This window comes from Equus quagga, chromosome 1 (assembly GCF_021613505.1).
Source record: "Equus quagga isolate Etosha38 chromosome 1, UCLA_HA_Equagga_1.0, whole genome shotgun sequence".
Taxonomy (NCBI): Eukaryota; Metazoa; Chordata; class Mammalia; order Perissodactyla; family Equidae; genus Equus; species Equus quagga.
Window position 1 is genome coordinate 146,241,149 of NC_060267.1, and position 26,654 is coordinate 146,267,802.

Sequence of the window (26,654 nt, forward strand, 5' to 3'; positions counted from 1 at the left end):
GGGCAAGCCCTGGTGGCCTAGTGGTTAAGTTTGGTGTGCTCCACTTTGGTGGCCCATGTTCAGTTCCTGGGTGTGGACCTACACAACTTGTCAGTGGCCATGCTGTGTGGCAGCTCACATATAAAAAGAGGAAGATTGGCAACAGATGTTAGCTCAGGGTGAATCTTCCTCAGCCAAACAAAACAAAACAAAACGAAAAATACTAGGAGGAAATATGGGTCATCGTCATAGACTGGGGTGATGTTCCAAAGTATGACATAAAATTCAAGAGTCATAAAGGATAAGATTAACACATTTACCTATGTAAAATCAAACTTCTTTGTGGCCAAAATGATTATAAACAAGGCTTAAAGATATATCATAAATTTGGGGGGAAGTGCTAATTTCCTTGATATTTAAAAAGATACAGTATAAAATGTAGAAGAAAGGAACAGCAAAGAAGAAAGACATACATGGACAATAAACTTGTGAAAAGATGTTCATACACATTCATAAAGAAATGAAAATCAAAGCAATAAATGATATCATTATTACTTTCAGATTAGCAAAGATTAAAATATTTGATAATTACCATTTTTGATATGGGAAGGGGTAATGCCAAACTCTTGGTGGGAACATAAATTAGGCTTTCAGAGGACAATTTGGCTTTAATCTACCTAAAATGTAAAATATATCCTTTGATCTAGCATTTCCACAATCAGGAACTGATCACACAGATACTATTTCTCAAGTCCATAAACAAACATGCACAAGAATATTCGAAAGGGAAGTATTTGTAATAGCACAGAAACAAAGTAAATGCCATCAAGGACATGTAAGACAATGAGGTAGATTGCTATATGCTAATATTTGAAAAGATGTCCAAGGAATCTTATAAAAGCAAAAAAAAAAATTTGCAAAATTTTCATTTGTGTAAATATGCTTGTGTTTATTTAGAAAATTTCTGGAAGGATACATAATAAATATTAAAAGTGGTTCTTCCAGGGAGTGGGACCAAGTTGGGGGATTTTTTTCTTTCTACTTTAATCTTTCAGTATTTTTTTAAACCCTAAGTTTGAATTATTGTTTAGTAAAAAATCAAAAGATCAAACCTGCAACTAAAACAGAGCAGCATGAGAAAGAAAAGGAGGGGTGAGGTGAGGGGTAGAGATGGGTGACTCCAGCTGGAAACTACTCTGGGCACCTGCAGGCTCAGGGTCACCCTTCATGTGCAGGGCCTGGAAAAAGCTTTCAGGAGGTTGTGGGACCTGGTTTGGAGGCTCAGCACAAGCCTGGATTTCTGGTCTTACGGTGCAGCACCTCAAGTTCTCAGGGGCTCCCAGCACTCATTAGGTCCCTCTGTGGTCCAGAAAGGGCAGGGCTACTCTGTTTATGTGACCTGTGGCCTTGACAGGTGGGTGCAGATTTTGCGGGGGTTCCTAAGGCTCGAATCCTGGGGCTGAGCAGGCCTCTGGATGGCAAGCAGGCAGTGGAGACCACACTATGTCCATCAGTGGAACTGCTTTTGTGGAGGTTATCGTTCAAAGATGCAAGTTGCTTTAGCTAAGCTTTGTTTTTCTGCAAGACATTTCACGGATTCATCAGGCCTGACTGAGCGTCTCACATGGAGGAGGCAGTCAACAGTCTGTTGACCTAACATGCGCTAAATCACACAAGCAATCTTCTTGCCCTTGGCTATTGTATTCTAGGATTCTAGAAGGAATCTAGATTTATGGGAAAAGGGTTATTTTCCTCAGCAGAGTTTTTACCTGACAAATGCTTTGATTCAGTACTTAACTTTACAGACAGCTGTGAATTAACTTTGAGAAAAAACTGTGCTATTGGAGTATCAGTGGCAGGAGGAGAGATGCCACCTGTCACCTGTTTAATGTAGGCAACTTGGCAGGAAAAATATATGAAACTACTATGTATACAAAGGTTAAAAAGAGACCTCAGGTATCAATTCTGTTGGGTATCCTACTCAAACACTGGGTAAGATGTCGTGCTGCCTGATTAATCTTCTTGATTAAAGTCAGTTTTCCCAACAAAGCCCAACTCCCAGGCATGCTGGCAAAGTCAGAATCACTCCATAAACCCTTGTAACTTGTTAATCAATGGAGAGTTAAAGTTTCAAGAAAAATGAAACTATCAAAAACTTTCTGGGCAATTTACAAGTGACATACATTACGAAATCTGGAGTCAACCTGTACAAATGAAATCCATTCCTTTCAAAGTAAGATTGCTATGTCTCTTGGATGTTCCCAGAAAATATGTGGAAAAGTCCAAGGAAAGATAGATGAACAGATTTGAATCAGGCAATTTGAATCAGAGAATCTTTATGGATTAAAATATAATTCATGGATCTCTTTTAAAACCTAAATCCTTCTCTAAGGACACAGGACTATTTGAAAGGTCTTGTGTGATACAGACATCTCAACTGCAAGTTTGTTTTTGGAGTCAGTCATTGGTCTGCTTCTTGCTGAGTGGCTAAGGCTAAATGGCTCTGCAGGCAGAGCAGGAGGAAGAGAAGGAGCAGTTGGGACAGTGAATGTCTGAGGGATGGCCGGTCCAGGCCTGTGTTGGGGTTGAACGCTGGTGCAGCTACTCTCCCAAATTCCAGGGCTGAAAAGAGAAGGGGGTGGCCCACGGGAGTGCCCAGCTGGGGTACAGCTGCAGCACAGCCAGCCTGTGGGAGTCGGGGTTGGTCCTGCAAGTTCAGGGAATAGAATTGGAGCAATTTTTCTGATCTCAGAGCCACAGCCAAGCTACCAACACTGTTAAACAAGTCAGAAATGTTCTGCTCACCCATGATGTGGGCTTGGTTAGTCCAGTTCCACTGGGACAGACCTGCTGCAAAAAACCATGTCTGGGCAAAAGTATGTTCTCCCTAGTCTGTGGAGTTGGGGCTAAAGTCTCGGGTTGGGGAGTGCAGCAAGCTGCCTTAGCTTATTCAGACTTGGAGGCCCTTGGCAGAGAGAGGAGAACGGTGAGAATTTCATTAATAGATGCTGGTTGCCCTGCTGTTCCTGAGAAAGGAAACTCTCTCTGCACAGAACTTCCTGGTCACAGTTTAAAATGTAGCTTCATTTTTCTTTTTAATAAAACTGAGCTGTTTATACCACATAATAAAACTCAACATAAGCAAGAACATTAAAAAAAGTCTTTTGTATTAGGCCCAAAGCTACAAAGCTAAGATTCTATGAATGTTTAAATAAAATTGGATAAATATACATACACTTGGTATGGGAATGACCTGCCTCTGGTCACCCTGAGGAAAAAAAAAAAAAAATAATTGTCAGGTTTGAAGAGAAGTAGATCACATACTCAGAAGAAACTTCAAAGCACTCTTGAGTACAGCAGACATATGACTTTCCATTCTCTGTACCCTGGTGATATTTGATGAACAGGAGGAACCCAAAGATTTTCCACAGTTAGGGCACTGGGCCCCACTCTGCCTCCCAGTTACCTCCTCCCCTGACAAACCAGGCTGGGTTCCTGAGGCTCATTAATCATCTTGTTTATTTAAATAGTGCCTCCCTTACTCCCAGGAATTTAATCCTTAATTGGAAAATAAAAATGAAAACCCATACTTTACTTTAATCCATGAACCCCTCTAATAACTGGCTTGTTTCTTCTTTTAAGTACGTTTTTCCCTAAAAAGACTCAGCCTTAAGTCAATACAACATGCAGGGAAAGGAAGAAATTTCATCAGATTACAAGGAACTCCATGGTCACTCCAGATCCTCTTCTAGGGGAGGACTGGGCAGAAGGAACGAGGCAAGGTACAAGAAGTTCCCTCCGAGGCCACAGATGTGGGGACAGTTTTCCCTGTAAGAGGAACAGAACCTGTATTCATAAGGAGTGTTAAGAAAATTCAGGCCCCAAGGAAAGGCCTCAACCATTCCTCAAGCCTGGAATGCCAGCCATTCCAAACGTGGTTGATGAAAACACTTCATTTGAGCACCATTAAGAAATGCTAATAAAAGAACAAATTTATCTCCACTGAGCATTTCCAGTTTCCGTGCTTCTTCTTGTCTTTTAGATGGTGGGATGAGAGGCAATGAATAGCAGCCTCATGGTTCCTGGTAAGGAGCTACACTGTTTCAAGGTCTCCCACATGGAAGGCTTTGTGAAAAGTGTATCCATCTTTATTGAGGGGGTCACTGGTGACGGGGTCTCTAGGAAGGGGTCAAAGCTGACTGCTGACAGTTGCAGGTGGGTGGCACCTTTCTGAGCTCTGCTCTCACTCTCAGAACCATTTAGCAACTGCCTGATTATCTCTAGCTCCCAGTCACCACCTCTGCAGCATAACAACAACTGTTGTTTCCTCTTAAGATGATCTCGATGGCTCTTGCCTTTTCCAAGACACTTGGGGCTTGTCTTAAGGATTCTAGCCTGCCTTCTGCCATTATTCAAGGCAGAGCTGTGCTGCTCTCTAACATGACAGCACAATCAAATCAAATCCCAGTTTTCAAGAACTTATGTGAACAAGTTCATTTCAAAAGCTCTTAAATAATATTATTCCCAACATCTGGACCTAGGAGCAGGTCACTGCCCCAAGTGGGGGAGATTTTGACTAGAAGCTCACAAGTCCATTGGGTCACTGGAGAGTAGGGTTTCTCAACTCCAGCACTACCAACATGCTGAGCCTGATAATTCTGTGTCATGGGGGGCTATCCTGTGCACTGTAGGGTGCTTAATAGCATCCCTGGCCTCTACTCACTAGATGCCAGTAGAACCCCGAGTAATGACAACCAAAAATGTCTCCAGGCAACGCCAAATGTTCCCTAGGGGGCAAAACTGTCTCCAGTTGAGAACCGCTGTGCTAGTGGGAGACTACAAACAGCCCCTATACACAGGTGCCCCTTCAGATAAGATAAGCATATCAGTGATGTGAGAGAGAACAATAACAAATATCTGCAGGCTTGACAAAACACAGACTATGACCAAAGGTGCTACTCTAGACAGATACTTGGGCTTGAAAACTACCTTATAGGTCTACATGTATAAGCATGTGAGCATACACGGGGTATGCATGTATTAGTGAGTGTCCAGCAACCCTTTTTACTGTGTCCTCACCCTTAGAGGTCCTCCATGGTCTTTGTCATTGGGGTCTTCTGGGTGCTGACTCCTCCTAGCCTCTGGCCAGGGGCTGCAGACTTCTATTTTGGGCCACTGGCCTGCAGGTCCAGTTTGTAACTGTGATAGTGGCAATGGTTGCCACCCCAGGTCACTGCTGCTGAAGCATTTCTCCAGGGCAAAGTAAATACGCAGGGTTGATAGAACTCTAGAGGTCAAGTGCTGCATTCTGTCCACAGCCTTCCTTCTTCCTCTGGCATGTTGAATTCCAAGAGGCAGGAAGAGTCAGGGAGTCAGCAGTAGAGACACGTCTAGAATCTGCTGACACCTAATTGGCCTGGGCTCCATGTTCCAGGTGTCCTGACCAAGCTGAGTGCAAAGGGCAGAGGGTACTCCTCTGGGAATCAGCTGCCCTACTTTGACCCGGGCTCTTTCACTGGAGTCTGATCTCCAGACTGAACAGTCAAGTGTTATGCAGATAATGCATTACTCAGAGTTAACTTAATTCTTCAAAAAGCCATTTTGACAAACGTTAACTGAAGAAAGTCCATGAATGAACCCTAAGCCCAGGTGAGCTCAGCTCTGCCAGAGGAACTGCCTTTAAAGGCCTTTTTTCTGAGACATACAGCTAAGCACTCCAGGAAACCTTCCAGGGGTGCACCATTTTCTCATGTCATTTCATCTAGGCAGACACTATTTTTAAATAGCTTTTACTGTGACAGCAGTGATTCGCTTCTCTTTTGTTATCCTCTGCAGGCCTCGGGTACAAACTATGTTCCCTTCACTGACGGTGACTCTCCACAGCAGTGATTTATAAATTGGGGAGGCAGAGTATGAGGAAAGCATACTGAGGGGAGATATTAGAATCTGGGGCTGTGACAAGGTTTACAGTGGAATCTTAACATACAAATTCCACTGAAATATTTTTCTACACCAATGCAGAGTACATTTACCGTCTGTTAAGGCAAGCCATCTTTCATTATTTTTTTTCCAAAAATTTCTCAGCTATTCTTAGACATTTTTTTCTTCTATATAAATTTTAAGTCTTCCAGAAAGACAGCACATTTCTCCATAAATAAGAGCCACTGTATCAAAACCTTTTAATGATTCTATTTTTTTGTAGTATTTTGAGTTTTCTATGTATATAATCGTGTTATCTGCAAATAAAACTAATTTTGTATCTTTTCCATATTTACACCAATGTTTCATTTTCTTGTCTTATTACATTAGCCAGAAACTGCCAATGATTTTCCTATGTTTTTTGCTGTTTATTTTCTATGTATTTGGCTGTACTGTTGATTGGTATATAAAGCTTTATGGCTATTATACACTTGATGTATTAGACCTTTTATCATTATAAAATGTCCCTCCTTCTCCTGTTAATGCTTTTGGCCTTGAATTCTGTTTTGTATGATATTAATGTTGCCACATTTGCTTTCTATTTATTTGAGCTACATTTTACATGCTGCCCATCTCTTTATTTTTGAGCTTTTTCTGTCTCTGTATGTTAGATGTTGGGCCAGAAATTATTAACCACCTACTCTAATAGTCATTAGCACTGTTCACCAAATAATTCCAGTTTTCTTTCTGGGCACATGGTAGGATTACATTTCCATGCCCCTTGAAGTTAGGTGTAGTCATGTGAATTGCTCTGGCCAATAAAATGTAAGTTGAAATGAGGCATGTTACTTTTAAGTGAAAACTTTAAGAGCTTTTTTCTTGCTGTGATAATCATGGAAGCAAAGAGACTATGGGCCTTCCTAAGTCTAGGTTCATGAATGAGGAAAAGATAGAATTATGCAGTCCAATAATGGCAGCTATTAGTCACATGTGGCTAGTCCAAATTAAGAGGTACAAGTGTAAAATACATATCAGATTTTGAAGAGTTAGTAAGATAAAAAGAATGTCAATTTTATCTCATTGATAATTTGTTCTATTGATTACATGTTGAAATAATATTTTGGACATATTGGGTTAAATAAAGTATATTATTAAAATTAATTTCATCTTTTTTTTTTTTTTTTTGAGGAAGATTAGCCCCTGAGCTAACATCTGCTGCCAATCCTCCTCTTTTTGCTGAGGAAGACTGGCCCTGAGCTAACATCCGTGCCCATCTTCCTCTACTTTATATGTGGGGTACCTACCACAGCATGGCTTGCCAAGTGGTGCCATGTCTGCACCCGGGTTCCAAACTGGCGAACCCCAGGACACCAAAGCGGAACATGCACACTTAACTGCTATGTCACCAAGCCAGCCCCTGATTTTATCTTTTAAAAAATATTTTTAGAAATGAGGCTACTAGGAAAATTTAAATTATGTATAATTTAAAGCTCACATTATATTTCTATTGAGTAGTGCCACAGAATGGAAGGCCTAGCCAACCTATGACAAACACGTAGTGTGAGTGAAAAATAAACTTTTATTGTTTAAGCCTCTGAGGTTTTGAGGTTGTTACTGTAGCATAACTGAACCCACACTGACTAGTACATCTACTCAGTAGTCATTCCTCTTTTCCCCTTTGTGAAAAGAGCTCCAATTTTGTCAAGGGCAGCACTATGCTGGTCTAAACTCTTCCCTTTCGGGCCTCCCTTGTTGCTGGATGGTAGCCATGTAACAAAGTTCTCACCAATAAGACATAAGCACGAGTCTCCAGGGCTTTCTCTGAAAGCATCTACTTTCTGTAAAAGGGACAGACATGGCTACTGCTACTCCTCCTTCTCTTCTCCCCTTAAATGTGGATGTGATATCTGAAGCTTGCAACTTTGAGATGATAAACAAGCATGTGGATGAAGGAAAACATGCCAAGGTTGGTGGAACAGAAAGATGGAAAGACAGAAAAACCGAAAGAGTCTGGGTCCCTGATGGCATCATCAGGCATCTAAACTAACCTCAGCAACTGTCAGACTCAGGCTTTTTATGTGAGAAAAATAATCTCTTGTTTGTTTAAGCTATTATTTGTCAGTTTTTTATTTGCTGCCAAAACCATTCCTATCTGGTACAGGTATTTTCTTAGAAACAGCAGACAGCTGAATTTGTCAAGCCAATCTGATATAGTCTTGGTCTTTTGTTAGGAGAATTTAGATCATTAAACTTGGTTTTATGCCTACTCTTTATGTTAGGTTTACTACTACTTATTATGTTATTTGTTCTACTTCTCTTTCCTTAATTTTGATGGCTTGTTCACATTTCTTTCACTCCCGTGAATTTTGAGGATCTATTTTCTAATTAGTAATTAATGTTACTTGTTACAGTTCTATTCCTAATAATCATATTTATTCCTACATTTTCTATAATTATATTGTAACTGAACACCAATCTCACCTAGATTTTTTTCCCACTCTCTGAAACATTACATGTCTGAAAATGCACATCTTTTGTCTTAATAGATAAATGATATCTTGAATCATAATAGATTCAGTAGATAAATGAGTAGATAAAGATATCAGAATTTTTTGTAATTCTTTTCTCTCAGGAGCCTATAAAAATTTTTCCATAGTCTTCTGGTTCTCAGTATTGCTCATGAGAAGTCCGGTATGAGTATAATTTTCTTTTCCTTGAAAATGACTTGTTCTGGTCGTTTGTAAGATTCTCCCTATATACTTAATATACAGAATTTCAAGTGCATATATCTAGGCAGGTGCTCCCCAACCTGCCTCTAGACTTGGTAAGCCCTCTCAATCTGCACATTCAAGAGTTTTTTCAACCCAAGAAAAATTTCTTCTATTACTTTTTCTCTCTCTGGAACTCCTGTTATTTGCATATTAGGTCTCCCAGATGACTCTTCTCCCCTCCCACAATTACCATCTCTGTGTTTCTGGTCTGAATTGTAAGATATTTCTTCCACTTGCTCTTCCAGAACATTAATTCAGCCCTCAGCAGTGACCATTCTCATTCTCCTTTTCCTCAGTTTGTTTTACTGAATTTTTATATTCAGAAATCATTGGATTTTTTTTCAAGCTCTAAAAGTTACTTTTGTACTCAAAATTCATTTCCTGAGTTATCTACTAAAGTTCTCTTTTATCTCTTGCATTGGTTTTACCTGACTCTCATATTCTAGTTTTTTGACTTGGACTTTGTCGGCAGTGGCAAACGAGGGAGCATGGCAAGGCCCAGCAAGGAGTGCTGTTTTCATGGTCCAGCAGAGCCCAAACTGACAAACCACAGAGAGACGAAGAAAGCCTCTGTCTTAGTGGGCTCCTCCAGGGGACAAGAACTGAAAGCAATTCAGCTCATCAGTGCAGCCCCTCCAAGGACCACACACATCAAGTGGGCAGTGTAGGCCCTTTCCAAGGCTCCTGCTGGCTGTTAACCTCAGAGGACTGTACATTTCAAGGCTTTGTCCTACGGCTCTAAGAGAGGCAAACATTTTCCTCTGTTGGTGGTTCCCTGCTTCTCACCAAGTACCAGAAAGAATGAATCCTGTGCTGCTCTTTCCCTTGGGGACGTCAGGAAAATTGAAGGCCTTAATGTACTTTCCAGATTGCACCAGCAGGCTCACCTCATGCCATGTGCTCAGGCTATCATCTTCCCAGAATCCTCTTCCTTACATTCATATGTACTTTTAAAATGATTTATTTTCTAATCACAAAAGCAATTTAAGCTTACTTTGTAAAAATTGGGAAAAGAAAAAAGAAAAAAAAGAGAAAGAAATAAAGCACAGAGGAGATGAAAAAGTCCTATATGCAAATCCACCAGTCTGAGATAATCTCTTCATATTTGGCACACAACATTCTAGTCTTATAAATGCCTGTATGTGTGTGTGTATGTATATGACTATATACATGCTTATAAATATACCACCTACTACATTTTAGTCTTTTCCCCAAATAATATATTGTGAACACTTGCCTATATCAGTAATATTTATGAGATGTCATTTTTAATGGTTGCATACTATTTGATTGTATGGTTACCCTATAGGTCTTTTACTGTCTATTGTTGATCATCATGTTGCTTATAATTTTGCAATATTATAATCTATGCTGGATAGTATCTTATAGTTAAATCTTTGCACATCCATAATTATGTCAAAAAGGTAGAACTTCTTGGGTAATCAAATAGGCATATTTTTAAGGTTTTAAGATCATATTGCCAAATTTCCCTCTGAAAAGGTGTAACCAATTAACACTTGTAGCAATAGTCAATTTATATCCTCTACCTTCCCTCTCACTATCCCCATGCCAAACCCCAATATTATCTTTAAAAATAGCTTTGATAATTTGATAGATGGAAAATTCTATCTCATTGTTTTAGTTTGCATTTCTTTGATTACTGACCATATTGAACATTTTTTCAAGTTTACTGACCAATTTTATTTCTTATTTTGTGAAATGCCTGTTCAAATACTTTGTTCATGTTATTTGGGAAATAAAGTTTTATGACTTTTGTGCCCTCAGTCTTGACTATCTTCATAATGAATAATTCCTTTTGCTTCTTTCAGTGATTTTTCACCTGAAGTTCTATTTTGACTGAGATTAAAAAAAAAAGACTGCTTTCTTTTTGCTTATACATGTGTGATATCTTTCTGCTCATCCTTTTACTTTTAACTGTTCTGAGTAATTTTGTTTCAGATATGTCTGTTAGGCAGCATGTGGGTAGAATTTTATTTTTACCTATTGTGACAATCTGACTTAAAATTTTTTATTTGAGACACATAAAAGAATATATAACAAATATGTTTGTTATTAAACAAAGTAGTTAAACTCATTTAATTTATTATTGGCTCTTTTCCATGCCTCTGTTTCTCCTTTTGTCTTTCCATTTCTTTGTCAGCTACTGGTTCTTTAACTCTCTATTTCATGCATTCAACTACCCAGGAGAGAATGTTATAAAAATGTGAAGTGACTCTTAAAACTCCTGTCAAATACATTCTTTAGTTGCTAAATGGGAATGACTGACATATCCTTTAACAAAAAAGATGAATTTTTTGGTAATTTCAAATCTTTAAGTAAATGGCTGTACACATACTGTCATAGACTCTTATTAAGGATATTTGTCAAGGATCGGACAGATATTCAGTTACTTCAGTTTTGCTGAGTGCAAAGTTCCCCATCAGAACTGACCTTCTGAAGCCCACCATTCTCCTCTACCAGTGGCGGAAGCACATTAGGGCTGCTGGCTGGCGGGGCCTCCACATTATAATCACGGAAGCAGCAGAAGAAGGAGCTGAGGATGCTGCGATTCCTCTGTTTCTTTATGCTGACATTGCACTGGGATGCTGGAAAGAGAAACAGAGCATATTGTGGCCAACTTCAGCATGTAATGCAAGGTGAAAACTCAAATGTGCAGTTTCCCCCCAGAACCCTGATACCAGGAGACCCACTCAGGATGAGATGATGAGGGGCCCCAGGAAGTTACTCTGAAGGATTGTTATTCAACATGTGAATCCTAGAGGGCCAGCTGGTTGATAGAGTACAATCCTGCTGGCTGGACAGAATTCCTCTGACCTCAGCCCAGTGGGGGCTGCTTGCTCATTAACTGACCCATCCTCAGGGTCAGGCACCATTTGCATTCCTGAACCCAGCAGATAAAGTCTTCTGATGCTGCACTAAGCACTACTTCAAAACAAAGATCCTTTCAGGCACAAATCAGACTTGACACTCTCTGAGAAACATTTCTCTGTTAAGGGTAACAAGAAAGGGTCATTTTGAAACTAGGTTCTTGGACACTCCCTGTTCATCATGAAAATGACTAACTTTATGGGTTAAGAAATAAGATGTGTAAGGGCACAAAGGAGCCCCCTTCTTAAACTCTGTCATTTGTCAAGAAACTGATGGGAGGCTGGATCGACACAAGCTCAGGGCTGAAGATGTCCATTACACTTAAAAACATAAACAGCAAGAGATGTGGGCCAGAGAAAACATGCTCTGCCTGAGCAGGTTGGCCAGGGCAAAGCCCATCTTTATGAGACCCAGGGCAATACTGTGCCATGGACTCATTCCCTGGCCTGTCCTGGACTAAGGCTCCAAAGAGAGTGACGAATCCTTTCTGTTATCCAGGGCTTAAGACAAGCTGCCACAAGTCAGAAATAAAAGGGAAAAATTAGTATAGATAAAAAACACACCTCAGGGGAGGAGACTGACAACTTGGAGGGGCAGGAGCATTTTGCCTGGGAATGCAGCCAGGGCTGTCCCACCACATACCATGTCTGGGTGTGTCAGCAGTCCTCTGAGTAGAAGCCACAGGCAAAGGGACCATGCTTAGAGTTAATGGGAAAATCACCAGCGTAGGAAATGATTCAGGCTATATGATAACTGCTGGAGTTTCTCTCTTCCAAAAAGCACTTCTGGCATAATTCCTCTTTTTGTACACTTGAGTGACTTGTATAGCACTTTCCCTCTCAAGAGATCACAAAATCTTTGCTAAAGTCTTGAGGTTCTCTTCTGCCAGTAGCAAAACCAAATCCATTCAGATGGAAATTCTGAAAAAGGACTGAAAAACTGTTTTGCCAGCAGCTCCACAAGCATGGATGGTCTCTAGCCTGAATTGGGGCAAATGGCCCAGTAAGTGTGAATTTAAGATCCTCGTTCACTAAAAATGAGCTTTGGAACCATAAATCCCTGGGCCACAGGGACCACCAGGCACAGAGGCCCTCTAAGCAGCAGAAGTGGGAAGCGATAATGTTTACTACCCACTGTTTACCAAGGGCCAGCCTTCTAAATTCCAGCACTTTACAATCCTTATCTCATGTAATCCTCACAGCTACCCAAGGAGATAGGTGTTATTGCTTCCATCTTACTGCCAAGAAAATACAACCAGTAACTGCGTGTGCCAGGATTTGAACCCAAGTGGGCCTGTTTCCAAAGTATGTGCTTTCTCCATGCCATGCTGAAGACAATCTTGAAACAACTTAGGTCAGATCGAGAAGGAGGGAACATGCCAAATGGAGAGAAAACCATGGCAATAAACACACATCTTTAAACTGTTTCATTGTCACTTTTGGTGTTTTGGTTTTTATGACACACTCAAATAATTTAGTCAGAAGAAGAAAAAAACTGTCTCTTCCCTGGCTGACAGTACATTTCTCTGCAAATAAACAAGCTATTTGTTAATGTCTCAGGGACACTGAGCAGTCAATACCCAGGCTGGGCAGTAAACAGCTCTGCAAAAGCACCTTCCTAGATCCTATTTTCATCCTTGGATCACATAAATCTTCCCCATAACTAACAAATTAACAAACTAACTTATATGCTAAAAAAATCCTAAACCTGGAGCCAGTGAGCTACTTATAATTTCCACCATATGATTACTTACTATGTAGGAGCCACAAATAGAGCTGTGGGAGTCACGAATTAGCTTGAGTCATTCGGGAGGCCGTTATCCCCCCGATGGGGAAACTTTAGCTTGTTCAGGTTCTCCCTTCTCTGTATGAAGAGGTGAAGAGCCCAAGGGTGCGGAAGGGTCCAGGCCTCTTCCTGCCAAATAAGGTTAGTTCTAGGGACTGCAAGAACTGGGGGCTTTCTCAATTTCCAATCACTCTTGGATTGGTCTGGTACTCTCAAAATTAGGCTAGCCAGGATAAAAGATGGACTTCCTCAGGACCAGCATTAGCCTCACTCGACCCTCACATTCATTTATTCCTGAAAGGGCTCAAAATGCGGGCTGTCTGGGTCTAATGACCCCACTGCCTTCCACCCCCCGCTGCTGCCTCCCCTCCAGCTGTAACACAGAAGGCCCTTGATTCACTCATAACCCGTCTGGTAAAAGGGTTTTAGTTGATACATGAAATTAAAATCCATAGTTTAATGAACAAATGTTTATATTATAACATTAGATTAAAAAAACTAGATAAATAATTGTATGTCTGAATTGATCAAAATTGTGCAAAACAAATTAAAAGAGACTATAACAGAGAAAAGACTGGCGAAAATATGTCAAATGTTAAAAGTAAGTAACAGACTATGGGTGTTTACATTTCTTCCTTCTGTATTTTCCAAACGCTTTATGGTAATTATATATTACTTTAACAATGGAGAAAAGCAGTCTTGTTAAGCTTTCTTTCAGCAACTTTGTAAAACTCAAGAGAAACCATATCCTACTTCTAAACCTAAATCTTTAGACCTACTCCCTTCCTTTTCCGCTCCAAGCCTGTGAAGTGAAAACCAGGCAACAAGAGTGTTGTAAGCATCCTCCTGAGGCCTCCAGAAGCCTCTCTCTCAGCCTGTCAACTTGGGGCTCATCATCCCCCTCTTCACCCAGAGCACCAATCTCCTGGTCTAAACATCTACCCTTTTCCCTCTCATTAAGGAGTTGGTTCTGATATCCTTAACAGCTCTTAAACCTGTCCTCAACAATTCCCTGTCCCTGTCACAACCCAGCTGAGGCCCTCATCATTTTGTCCCTGGACAACTACAATAGCTTCTTGACTTGTTTCCCTGCTGCTGATTTAGTATCCTATAATTAATTACTGACATGATCCACCTAGTTCGTGAAACCCAGCAAGTGAGTAGACTGTTTGGTGGTTATGAGTGTGGGCTCTCAAGTCAACTTGCCAAGGTGTAGAATGCTGGCTCGACCAGCAATAGTACAGGACACAGGTTAAGTTACATGACTTTGTGCTTCAGTTTCCCTATCTATAAAATGGGGATAATAAAGGTACTCATCTTATAGGCTTGTTGTGAGAATTAAATGAGTTATTATAAAGTACTCAGAACAGTGCCTAGCACAGGGTAAGCACTTCATAAATGTTAGCTCTTACTATTATCATTAGTCTCTTAAAAGCTTTTTTTTTGCGTCGTAAAAGAGCAAGGGTTCTGCAGGAAAATTCTGGATCAAAGGCTGGATTTTGTGGGTATGTATTTTTTCCCTGGCATCTGACAACTAGGAGGCAAAACTTACTATAACAGACCTTGGTTATATAAACTAGTTTAGAAAGGAAAACCAGAAAAATCTCAGGAAGTGATTCTACTCAATCGCTCTAAAAACTGGATGTAGAGATGAGGAAACAAAAGGGAGTGGTTAAGTGTCCAAAGGAGCTCTGCTGGGGGCTGTTTATCTGTTTCACTTAGAAAAAGAACAATGCTTTTCAGTTGAGGGGAGAAAGTACCTACTCTCTCTCCCCCACTCCCTTACACAACTCCCCCTGGGGATGCAGCTTAACTCTCTCCTCGGCTGAGCACTGCATCTGCCCAGACTGTATCTGAAGCAGGGTCTCTTTGCCTCAAGCTGTGCATCAAAAAGGAGCATCCTCCTACGCTAGGAGGTCCACATGAGGACCACACGAGGAGGCTAACAGACCCACCCCAGGTCTCTCCTGCAGGCTCCTCTACTGGGCCATTATATGCCACCATTCCCCCAAGGCTCTGGCAGCATAGTCCTGTCTTTCTCTTCCTCAGCCCTGCTAGGAAGACATGCTCATGGCTGGTCCCAGGAGTTGCCCTTCTCTCCACACAGATGCTTGGGTCATGGGCATGGACATCCCACAGGATGAGTAAAGGAAGATCCCTGGCAGGGGCAGATGGGGTGATTCTGAGACTTAACTTTTTCCATTTCTCTAAGCAGCCCTGGGGGGGCAGAAATCCTGGGAAGGATTGTGAAGAGCTAGAGATGTTGAGTGTGGGCCTCACCCATGCCCCCTGTGCCCTTTGACAACTGCAGGGAGCATGTGACACTGAGGACAAATAGGCACATGGCTCTGTTTTCCTGGATACACCCTGGGAGCTAATGCTTCTATCTAGGCCCCTGGACCTGGTGTCATTGCAGCCCAGCAAATGAAGACCCTGCTTCCCATTCATAAACACTCCTCATCTTTCTCTTCCCAGGGCTGGGGACCTCCTCAGCCTCCAGCACAGCAAAAGAGGGGCTTAGAGAGGCCTGTGCTTGGGGCGGCTGAAAGTAGATGCATGGATAGTTGCCTTCCTTGAGTCCTCAATCCTAAAGGCAAGATGGGAAGCCTCCCAAATACTTCCCTGGTCTCTCTGGGCAGAGTGCTGGCCCGGTAGCAAGAACCAGTATCTTCAAAGCACCAGCTACCAACAGGGAGTGTCTACCAGGATTCGGTACCTTTTTTTCTGGTAAAAGTTCCTCAATTTTTCTCTAGAAAACCACTCTCACCCCAGCAACTTTCAGTCCATTACCAAGGCCTGGGCAATCAGAGCCACAAGATTGGTTTAGGGATAGGCACACGCTCCAACATGGGCCAAGGAGAGTCTGCCCCAGGATTCAAGCTACAGCTCCTGGAAGAGATTGTTTTCTGCCTGTTGGCTAAGCTGGTAGGATGTAAGTCTGGCGCCACTGGTGGCCATCTTTGCCACCAACTGAGAAGCACCTACCTGAAGATGAGCCAAAACTGAGGAAAAAGTAGCTGAGATAAGGGAGAGGGACAGATCTCAACAACATTGTCTGAGGACTGGGTTTCACTGAAACCAGACCCTTCTAGAAATCCCTTTTCTTGTAAGCCAATATGAATTGGGTTTATGGTATTTGCAATGGAAAGGATTATCCCTGAAAATGTAAGCTCCTAGGCTAGGCAGTGTAGAAACAGTGAACCACATGGGTACCGTCCCTACCTCGTGATGCTCATGTCTGGTGGGAGAGACACTTGAATAAGCAATTCTGTTACAGTATGAGTCTTGTTATCATGGAGCAGCACAGGGCACTGATCCAGATTTGGGGAGTGGGTAGGAGTGACTCCTTAGAAGAAACATCTTCTAAGTTGGGCCAACAGTTTCATAGAATTGTTGAAGGGGGCCAAGAAATGGGGAAACAGCATTGTGTAAAGGGTCTGATGTGAGAGAGAGCACAAAATGTTTGAGAAATCAAAGAACTGATGAGGGGTGTGAGATGGGGGTGATGACAGTAAGGGTCTTGTAAAGCACGGTGATGAGTATGGATTTGATTCTATGGAAATGGGGAAAGACATGATCAGATTTGTACCATAAATATCATTGTCTGACTTCTCTAACTAGAACTACTGAATTTATATTTTAAATTATGACTAATGCAGGCTATAGATCTGCTTCAAAGACTTCCAAGATATTTGCAAATCAGAGATGTAGACCATTTCGTGTAAAGAGTCTAGAATGGAATTTCTTATTTAAAAATTGACTTTAAATACAAGTGACATGGAAAGAAAATGGGCTTTGGAGTTACTTTTGGGTTCATGCCCCAGCCCTGCCATTTGTTAGCTGGTGTGACTTCATCTACCTAAGCCACATTAGTAAGATGGAAATCATAATATCTGTCCCATAGGGTTGTTGTGTGAATGCAGCAAAAACATTTATCTAAGACAGAAAATCTACCAGTAGCTTAAAATATAGCAACAAAAAAATTACAATTGGTTTAGGTACACTGTGAACATTCAGAAGTTAGCTTGTATCCAGACAACAGTCCTCACAAAAACAGCTTGGCTTTATGAGAAAACACGTAGGCAGACCCATTTTGTTTTTGGTTATGTGAATTCTAAACTTAGAACTTGAAGTAGCTCTTTAAAACTTCACCTTCTATCCAGTGAAGTTGTCTTTGTACAATAATAATAATAATAATAATAATGATAGAAACTAAACAAATAAAACTCAGCTCCACATATGAAACTTAAATCTGAGGACTCAGGCCTTTTCTAGGAAATCTTATATGAAATATGGTTAGAAAGTATTGCAATTAAAAATATGAATGTCCAGGAGAAAGCCCACCAAGGCTGACAGTGGGGTGTGGTCCTTCAGTGGGACAAGAGGACTAGTCTAAGGAGCTATCAAACTGTGTTTACACCAACAGACGGAGGGCACAACTGAATCCACAACCAGTCGGTATGCACAGGCTGAGAGGGGCATCTCTAATCATCTTAGACTTCTGACCTAACTGCTTCCCTTCTGCATCCAGAAATTGAAATGCTGACCTCAAATAGCCAGCATTTCTTAATTAGCATGAAAACTGCACATGCCACATAACCACCGCCCTTTTACAATCTAATCCTGGTTTAGATTCCAGATGTGCGGAGGCTTTGGAACCATCTTGAACCCCTGGTTTCAGGACCAAAACCTCTGGGGTCTACACCAATTCAGAGCTTCACATACTCACCTTTGTGAGCACTCTCATCCATCTGTCCTTACCTTTGATCTGACCTAGAACTCCCAATGCTCCACACACATCTCTACCTCATCAAAGGAGTAGCTTAGGATGGAGATCAGAGCAGCTGAAACTTAGGTGGAAATGTCTGCCACTCACCATGAATCCATCCCCAATCATTCACATGTCTCCCCAAGTGAAGAAGCTGCATCTTGGCAGCTACAGAAAACAAAGGTTTGCCTTTCATTTCCATGGTGCCAAGCCAGCTTACATGCTGGCACAGGGGCCAGACTGTCAAAGACCCAGGGAAATAGAATTTCTAGGAGAAAACTGATTTAACACACAAAGTCTACTGCTAATGTGTCAAAGCACCAAAACCTGCCCTCAAAACTAGCTGCTGCTTCTCACAAGAGCAGAATTAAGAAAGGTATTTCATAACAGATTTGTATGGTCCAAGTATTTACAGCAGAACATTAAAAATACGACCCGTACCAAGTATCAGTGTGGACACCAACGCTGTTAAGGCTGCAAAACTGCACACTGTTGTTTCCCAAGGTAAGGATATTTCTTCACACAGGAGGATGTCAGAGCGCATTACAACCCTGAGGAGGCCATATAGCTGAATTCACAACTACATTACTACGGAAAAAGCTAAACACCTTTTTTTAAGGGAGGAAGGGGAGTTCCTCCCGAGGGCCGAGGGCCGGCATTTAAATGAATGCACCATTTCTTCTCTTCTAGAATTGGGCTGCAATCTCTGGAATGCGTCCCAGGGCCGTGGTTTGGAATGGGTGTCTAACAGGAAATTCTGGGCAGTCTATGCATACATTACATTCCTTTCCCACCCTGAAAGAGTGGTCAACAAATACAACTTTCCTCTGTTTGAATAAAAAGGGGGTGGGGGGTGGTGTTGAGGGTGGGGAGAGGCCAGGGCACAGACCGCACAGAGTTCAAAAGCAGATGTGGCTGCTGAGAACCCAAACATCCTTTTCTCCTAGAAAAAGGACTTAGTCACCCAAAAAGTCTCCTTTTGAGATATCCAGTCAGTCCCTATTCTATTTCCAAAAGATAAATTTCCCCAGGGAATTTCACCTGACACTCTATGAAAGAAACATACCTTTGAAAGTTCTTTTTCCCACTGCAGCCTGTTACTTGCACTGGTTCCTCGAGCAGTGAGAAATCAAGGGGAGGAGCAAGGGCTAATGGCTAAAAGCTGGGCAGAGAGAACTCTAATCTCGTCCTTCCACAATGGTAGGATACGTTTCCTCTGTTCACTGTTGGCTCCTAACAGCCCATGTTAGTTAGTGCCTCGTTCGTGCAAGGCCCTTGACATAAATCATCTCTGGCCTTCATGGTATGCAGTGCCGATATGACCACCCCAATTCCTGATGAGAACACTAAGACTCAGAGTACATACAACTGTGCAGTGAAGGTGCTGGGGTTCAAAGCCAGTGCAGCCTGACTGCATGGCTCCCAGCCTTCCCAACACCCCTCCCTACCTCTCTCCTCTTCTGGGTTTGGGTTTTATTTCCAGGGAGAAACTCTGAATATGAAGCCTTGTGCCACCTGCCTTCACTCCAAATGCCACACTTTTGAAAACTCCAAAATGAACCAACAATACTCACGGCAGCCCTATTAGATGAAGTCAGACACACTGGTTGTCCACCATGCCCCAACTGTACTCGGGCCACCAAACTCTCTGTGACTCAGCTTCCCAGCAGAGCCTCTCTGCTGGAAAAGCCTTTCCTTGCCTCAGCACCTCCCTAGACCCTGGTGCCCAAGGTAACACAGCTCCTAAGTAGCAGGACTAGATACGTTTTAAACCAGGTCTGTTTGACTCTAGAATCTGAGCTCTTAACCACCACTATACAGTCTGTTTTTCACATCGAAAACCAAAATAAGTAACAGAATGAATGATTCAAACAGATAATTCACTTATGAGAAAGTAAAGGTTAAAATTTGACAGTAATCAAATACAGGAATGTTTAAACAATGAGGCCTAGTTTTGCACCTATTAAATGAACAGAAATGATAAAAATAAAAACATATAGCAAATGGTGGTAAGGTTTTGACGGCACAAGCCCATTCATTCACACATTGCTGTTAACTCTGTAAATTGGAACAATCCATTTGAAAAGCAGATGAGCAAAGACCATGAAGCATTCACGCAAACAATCTGAATATCCAACAGAATAGGAATGGTTATATAATCAGTGCATAGCAACTGGAAAGAATACTGTGCAGCCACAAGAAATGACCATTATGAAGACACAGTGGGGAAGTGCCTGTGGTCAGTGTCAGATGAAGCACCTCAGACACTGTGCATGCCCTATGTCTATAACTTTGTAATGTGCTTCTGGACAAGCTCTGGAAGATAGGCTCCAGGGGTACAGGCTTGGAACTTATCTTGTTCACCTCTGAGTCCCTAAGACCAAGAAACATGCTGGTACAAAACAGGCCTGTCTGTTATGACAGGCCTGTTTATTGAATGAATGGATGCATGAAAGGGAACATACAACAAGGAAAATAACTGATGCATTAAAAAGGAGCAGCTCCTGCGAGTCTTCAAGAGACAGAGCTCAGTTTAAGCAGCACCACTTTCCTGGGAAGCCCTCTTACCTACAACAAGCCTCCCTCCTCCAAGCAGTTTCAATTTATGCCACCCACATATGGCCAACCCCCGACCTGGGGAACCCGACTCACAGATCCCTGCCATTTTTAGCAAAGATGGCAACCTCTGCTTCCTATAAAATAATTAGTACAAGTCTTCAGAAAGACAGATTATGTCACCAATATGCTAAGAAAGTATGGCCATTTCTGGTTTGTAGAATTAGGTTAATTATTATTTTTCTTTGTACTTTTCTATCATTTGTTAAGTTTCTACAATCTACATCATGTTTATAATGGAAAAAATTGGGTAAATATTAAAAATGTTTGTTTCTACTTAATAAAATATATATGAATATTTTCACATACATCAGATATCCTTCCACAACCTTATTTTGATTGGTTGTATTGTACTCCACTGTACGGATGTGTACTGTGTCATAATTAAACTAACTTTGGACATTTATATTTCCTTTAAAAACAGGTGTCATACAAATGTTGCAATTTGATTACAACAGCAATGCTGGGAACAACCCAGCAATATGGGACAAAACATAATATATCCCTGGTGTGGAATATTACACAGCTATTAAAAAGAAGGCTGCAGCTTCATATATGTACTGACAATAGCTCACACTTATCTTACATAAGATGTGCCAGGGCTAGCCTATTGCACTTTACAAACACTGACTCATTTAGTCCTTTCAGTAATCTTATGAGGTAAGCATCATTATTACATTCATTTTATAGGTGAGGAAACTAAGGCCCAGAGAAGTTAAGAAACTTGCCCAAGATGACATAACTAGTAAGTAGTAGAGTTTATTCAAATCCAAGTAGTCTGTGCTCTTAACCTCAGCACTATTTTGCCTGCTGATAATGGAACACATTCTGAGATACAGTAAATGAGAAAAGCAAGGTACAAATGGTACATATGGCATGCTACCATCAAACTTCAAATAGAAAATCAAATAAATTAACAAAATTAAAAGCACTAGCACGTGTATATTCTTTTATGTGTAAAGAGTATCTCTGGAAGGATTTATAAGTAACCGGTTGCCCCATGGGAGAGAAATGGAGGACGGGACTGGGAGGGAAGGAGAATTATTTTTCACTGTATTACCTTTAGTATGCTTTGAATTTCCTATCATGTATTAAAATAATAATTCTATGTCATGTATCATGAATTACAGTAATTAAAAAAAAAGTCAAAAATAATACTGCAGTAAGGAGAGTGTATAAAATTTTACGTGCATGTCTGATTATCCCCTTAAAAGAAATTCCTAGAATTTTAATTGCTGGGACTAAAGTCTTTGAAAAAATGTCAAGTCTCTTGATACCTATGGACACCTATAGAGGCAGTGTTGCTGGGCACTCCCACCCATGGGTTGTTCCCTGAAGGCTGTGCCAACAGAGACTTTAAATGGCCTTTGTCAATCTGAAAGATGAAAATGGCAACTCGTTGTTTTAATTTGCATTTCTTTGGTTGCCATCCAAGTTCTACAATCTCTTGTATACTTTTCATCCATTTCCATTTCTTCTCTTGAGAACGGTGCTTATATATTTTTTGCCTATTTTTCTATTTTTTTGATTTGTAATGGTTCCTTTGTCATATATTACGGACATAATCCTTGGATTGTTCTATATGTTGAAAATTGTCTCAGTTTGTTTTAGGCCTTTTACTTTTGTTTATAGTGGCTATGCATATGCAGAATTTTAAGTTTTTAGGAAGTTAAATCTAACACTTTTTTTTTTAAAGATTGGCACCTGAGCTAACAACTGTTGCCAATCTTTTTTTTTTCCTGCTTTATCTCCCCAAATCCCCCCAGTACATAGTTGTATATCCTAGTTACAGGTCCTTCTAGTTGTGGCATGTGGCACACCGCCTCAACGTGGCCTGACGAGTGGTGCCAGGCCTGCGCCCAGGATCCGAACAAGCAAAACCCTGGGCCGCTGCAGCGGAGTGTGTGAACTTAACCACTCGGCCACGGGGCCGGCCCCCTAACAATTTTTAAATGATTCCTTCCCACCTTAATATGATAGACTATTCCCTTGATTTCTAGTTCTGTTTAGTTTAAAGTAAATATCTTTTAAAGTAAATATTTTATCTGTTTGGAGTTTATCCTGGTACATAGTAGGATATATGAATCTACGTTTCCCCCAAAAGGTTAATCAAATGTCCTAATAATATTTATTGAACAATTCATCCTCATAATGATTTTGGCATTCTATTCTATGATACTCTGTTCTATTCCATTTTATCCTATCTTATCCTATCCTATCCCATGCCATCCCTCTCCACTCCACTCCTCTGCTTGAGCCAGTAACATAACTTTGCTACTGCAGATTTATTGTTTTATATCGAATAGTACCAGCCTCCTTTATTATTTTTTTCCAAAAATTTCTTGGATAGTCTAACCCTTTATGCTTCCAGATGAATGTCAGAATCACCTTATCAAGTTCTAAAAAAATACCATTGGGATTTAGCTGTGTTAGGCTCATAAAATATACATCCACTAATTCTAGTTAATTCCATTAAGGTAATTAAAGGAAGGTTAAAATGAAAAAGTAAAAAAGAAAATCCATTTGTTGTAACTTATTCCTAAAAACTGTGCCAAGATTAAAAGTGGTCTTGGTTATCAGCTTAAAACAGATTGTTATAACTGTAAGATGTTTATGTAAGTCCCATGGTAGCAATAAAGAAAACACCTATAGAAGAGAGACAAAAGAAAATAAGAAATAAAACCATCTCACTACAAAAACTCAACAAAACTCAAGGAATACAGCTAGAAAGGAAAAGAGGCACAAAAAATTACAAGACAGAAAACAATTAACAAAATGCAATAATAAGACCTTCCCTATCAGTAATTATTATAAATGTAAATACACTAAACTCCCCAATCAAAAGACACAGAGTGGCTGAATGGATAAAAAAATAAGATCCAACTATATGCTGTCTACAACAGACTCATGTTAGATCTAAGAACACACATAGGCTGAAAGTGAAAGGATAGAAAAAGATATTCCATGCAAATGGTAACCAAAAGAGAGGAGAGCGGTCATATTTATAAAGACAAAATAGACTTTAAGTAAAAAACCATCACAAGAGACAAAGGACAACATTATCTAATGGTAAAAGGGTAAATTGACCAGAAAGACATAACAATTATAAATATATACGCACCCAACATCAGAGCATGCAAATATATAAGGAAAGATGGACAGAATTGAAGGGAGAAAAAGACAGTAAACCAATAATAGTAGGAGATTTCAATAACCCACTTTCAATAATAGATAGACCATCTAGAGAGAAGAAAAAGAAACAGAGGACTTGAACAACACTATAGACCAAATGGACCTAACAGATATAACAGAACATCCACCCAACAGCAGCACAACACATATTCTTTTCAAGCATACATGGAACATTCTCCACGACAGATCACATATTAGGTCACAAAACAACTGTTAACAAATTTTAAAAGATTGAAATCCTACCAAGAATCTTTTCAGATCACAATGGAATTAAACTAGAAATCAATAGCAGAAGGAAAACTGGAAAATTTACAAATATGTGGAAATTAAACAATACACTCTTGAACAACCAATAGGTCAAAGAAGAAATCAAAAGGGAAATTAGAAAATATCTGGAGACAAATAAAAATGAAAACACAACATACCAAAACTTATGGGATGTTGCAAAAGCAGTACAAAGAACAAAGTTTATAGTGGTAAGTGCCCACGTTAAAAAAGAAGAAAGATCTCAAACAACCAACCAAACTTTACACCTCAAGGAATTAGAAAAAGAAGAGTAAACTAAGCCCAAAATTTGCAGAAAGAAGGAGATGATAAAGATCAGAGCAGAAATAAAACAGAGAATAGAAAAACAACAGAAAAAAAAATCAATGAAACTAAGAGTCGGTTTTTTGAAAAGATCAACAAAATTGACAAACTTTTAGCTAGACTAATGAACAAAAATAGAGAGAAGACTCAAATAAATAAAGTCAGAAATGAAAGAGGAGATATTACAACTGATTTTACAGAAATAAAAAGGATTATAAGAGACAACTATGAACAATTATATGCCAACAAATTGAATAACCTAGAAGAAATGGATAAATTCCTAGAAACATACAATCTACCAAGGCTGAATCATGAAGAAGTAGAAAATCTGAACAGGCCAACAATGAATAAGGAGATTGAATCAGTAATAAAAACATATCCCAACAAGAAAAGCCCAGGGCCAGATCACTTCATTGGAGAATTCTACCAAACATTTAAAGAAGAATTAATGTCAATCCTTCCCAAATTTTACCAAAATATTAAAGAGAAGGGAACACTTTAAACTCAGTTTATGAGTCCAGCATTATCCTGATACCAAAACCAGACAAAGACACTACAAGAAAAGAAAACCACAGGCCAATACCCTGATGAATATAGATGTAAAAATCCTCAACAAAATACCAGCAAACCAAATTTAATAGCACATTAAAATGATTATACACCATGACTGAGTGGGATTTATCACTGGGATCCAAGGATGGTTCAACATACAAAAATTAAATCAATGTGATACACCACATTAACAGAGAGAAAGATCAAGATCACATGATCATCAATAGATGCAAAAAAGCATTTTACAAAATTCAACATTGTCTCATGATAAAAACACTAAAAAAACCCCAGGATTAAAATAAAATCACCTCAACATAATAAAAGCCATATATGAAAAGCCCATAGTTAAAATCATAAAGAGAAAAATTGAAAGCTTTTCCTCTAAGATCAGGAACAAGGCAAGGATGCCTACTCTTACCACCTCTATTCAACATAGTACTAGAAGTCCTAGCTAGAGCAATTAGGCAAGACAAAGAGAAAAGATATCCAAATCAAAAAGGAAGAAGTAAAATTATCTCTGTTCACAAATGACATGACCCTAAAAATTCCACAAGAAACCTATTAGAACTAATAAATGAATTCAGCAAAATTGTTGGATAAAAAATCAATTTAGGGCCAGCCTGGTGGCGCAGCGGTTAAGCTCACACGTTCCGCTTCGGCAGCCCAGGGTTCACCGGTTCTGATCCCAGGTGCAGACATGGCACCGCATAGCAAGCCATGCTGTGGCAGGCATCCCACATATAAAGTAGAGGCAGATGGGCATGGATGTTAGCTCAGGGCCAGTCTTCCTCGGCAACAGAGAAGGATTGGCAGTAGGTGTTAGCTCAGGGCTAATATTCCTCAAAAAACAAAAAAGAAATCAATGTACAAAAATCAGTTACACTTCTCTCCACTTACAATGAACAATCCTGAAAGGAAATTAAGAAAAAAACTGCATTTATAATAGCATCAAAAAGAATAAAATACTTAGGAATAAATTTAACCAAGGAGGTAAAAGACTGTTTTAAAACTACAAAACACTGTTGAAAGAAATTAAAGACACAACTAAACAGTGAGACAGCCCATGTTCATGGATTGGAAAACTTAATATTGTTAAAATGTTCATATTACCTGAAGCAACCTACAGATCAAATGTAATCCCTATCAAAATCCTAATGGCTTTTTTTTTGCAGAAAACAACCACATATAACAATGGTCCCATAAGATTAGTACCATATAGCCTAGGTGTGTAGTAGGCCATACCATCTAGGTTTGTGTAAGTGCACTGTATGATGTTTGCACAATGATGAAATCACCTAACGATGCATTTCTTAGAATGCATCCTGGTCTTTAGCAACACATGACTGTATTACACCATATACAAAAAGCATCTCAAAATGGATTAAAGACTTAAATGTAAGACCTAAAATTATAAAACTCCTAGAAGAAAACATAGGGGAAAAGCTTTATAACATAGGTCTTGGCAATGGTTTTCTGGATATGACATCAAAGCACATGCAATGAAAGCAAAAACAGAAAAGTGAGACAACATCAAATTAAAAAGCTTCTGCACAGCAAAGAAAACAATTAACAGAGTGACTAGGCAACCTACAGAA

At 40.1% G+C, this 26,654-nt stretch overlaps 1 protein-coding gene across 2 annotated transcripts in view; it reads right to left on the reverse strand.

The window, feature by feature from the left end:
- The window catches only part of CTDSPL (CTD small phosphatase like), a 111,485-nt gene that overhangs the window by 21,939 nt on the left and 62,892 nt on the right, over positions 1-26,654 (reverse strand). Inside the window, exons 2-3 of one of the 2 annotated variants that reach the window (XM_046657906.1) lie at positions 11,121-11,275; positions 3,215-3,247 (exon numbers count right to left, since the gene is read on the reverse strand). In XM_046657906.1, the coding sequence (XP_046513862.1) occupies positions 3,215-3,247; positions 11,121-11,275 (188 nt within the window). The remainder of the gene's footprint in view (positions 1-3,214; positions 3,248-11,120; positions 11,276-26,654) is intronic. The other variant, XM_046657914.1, reaches the window with a different exon arrangement.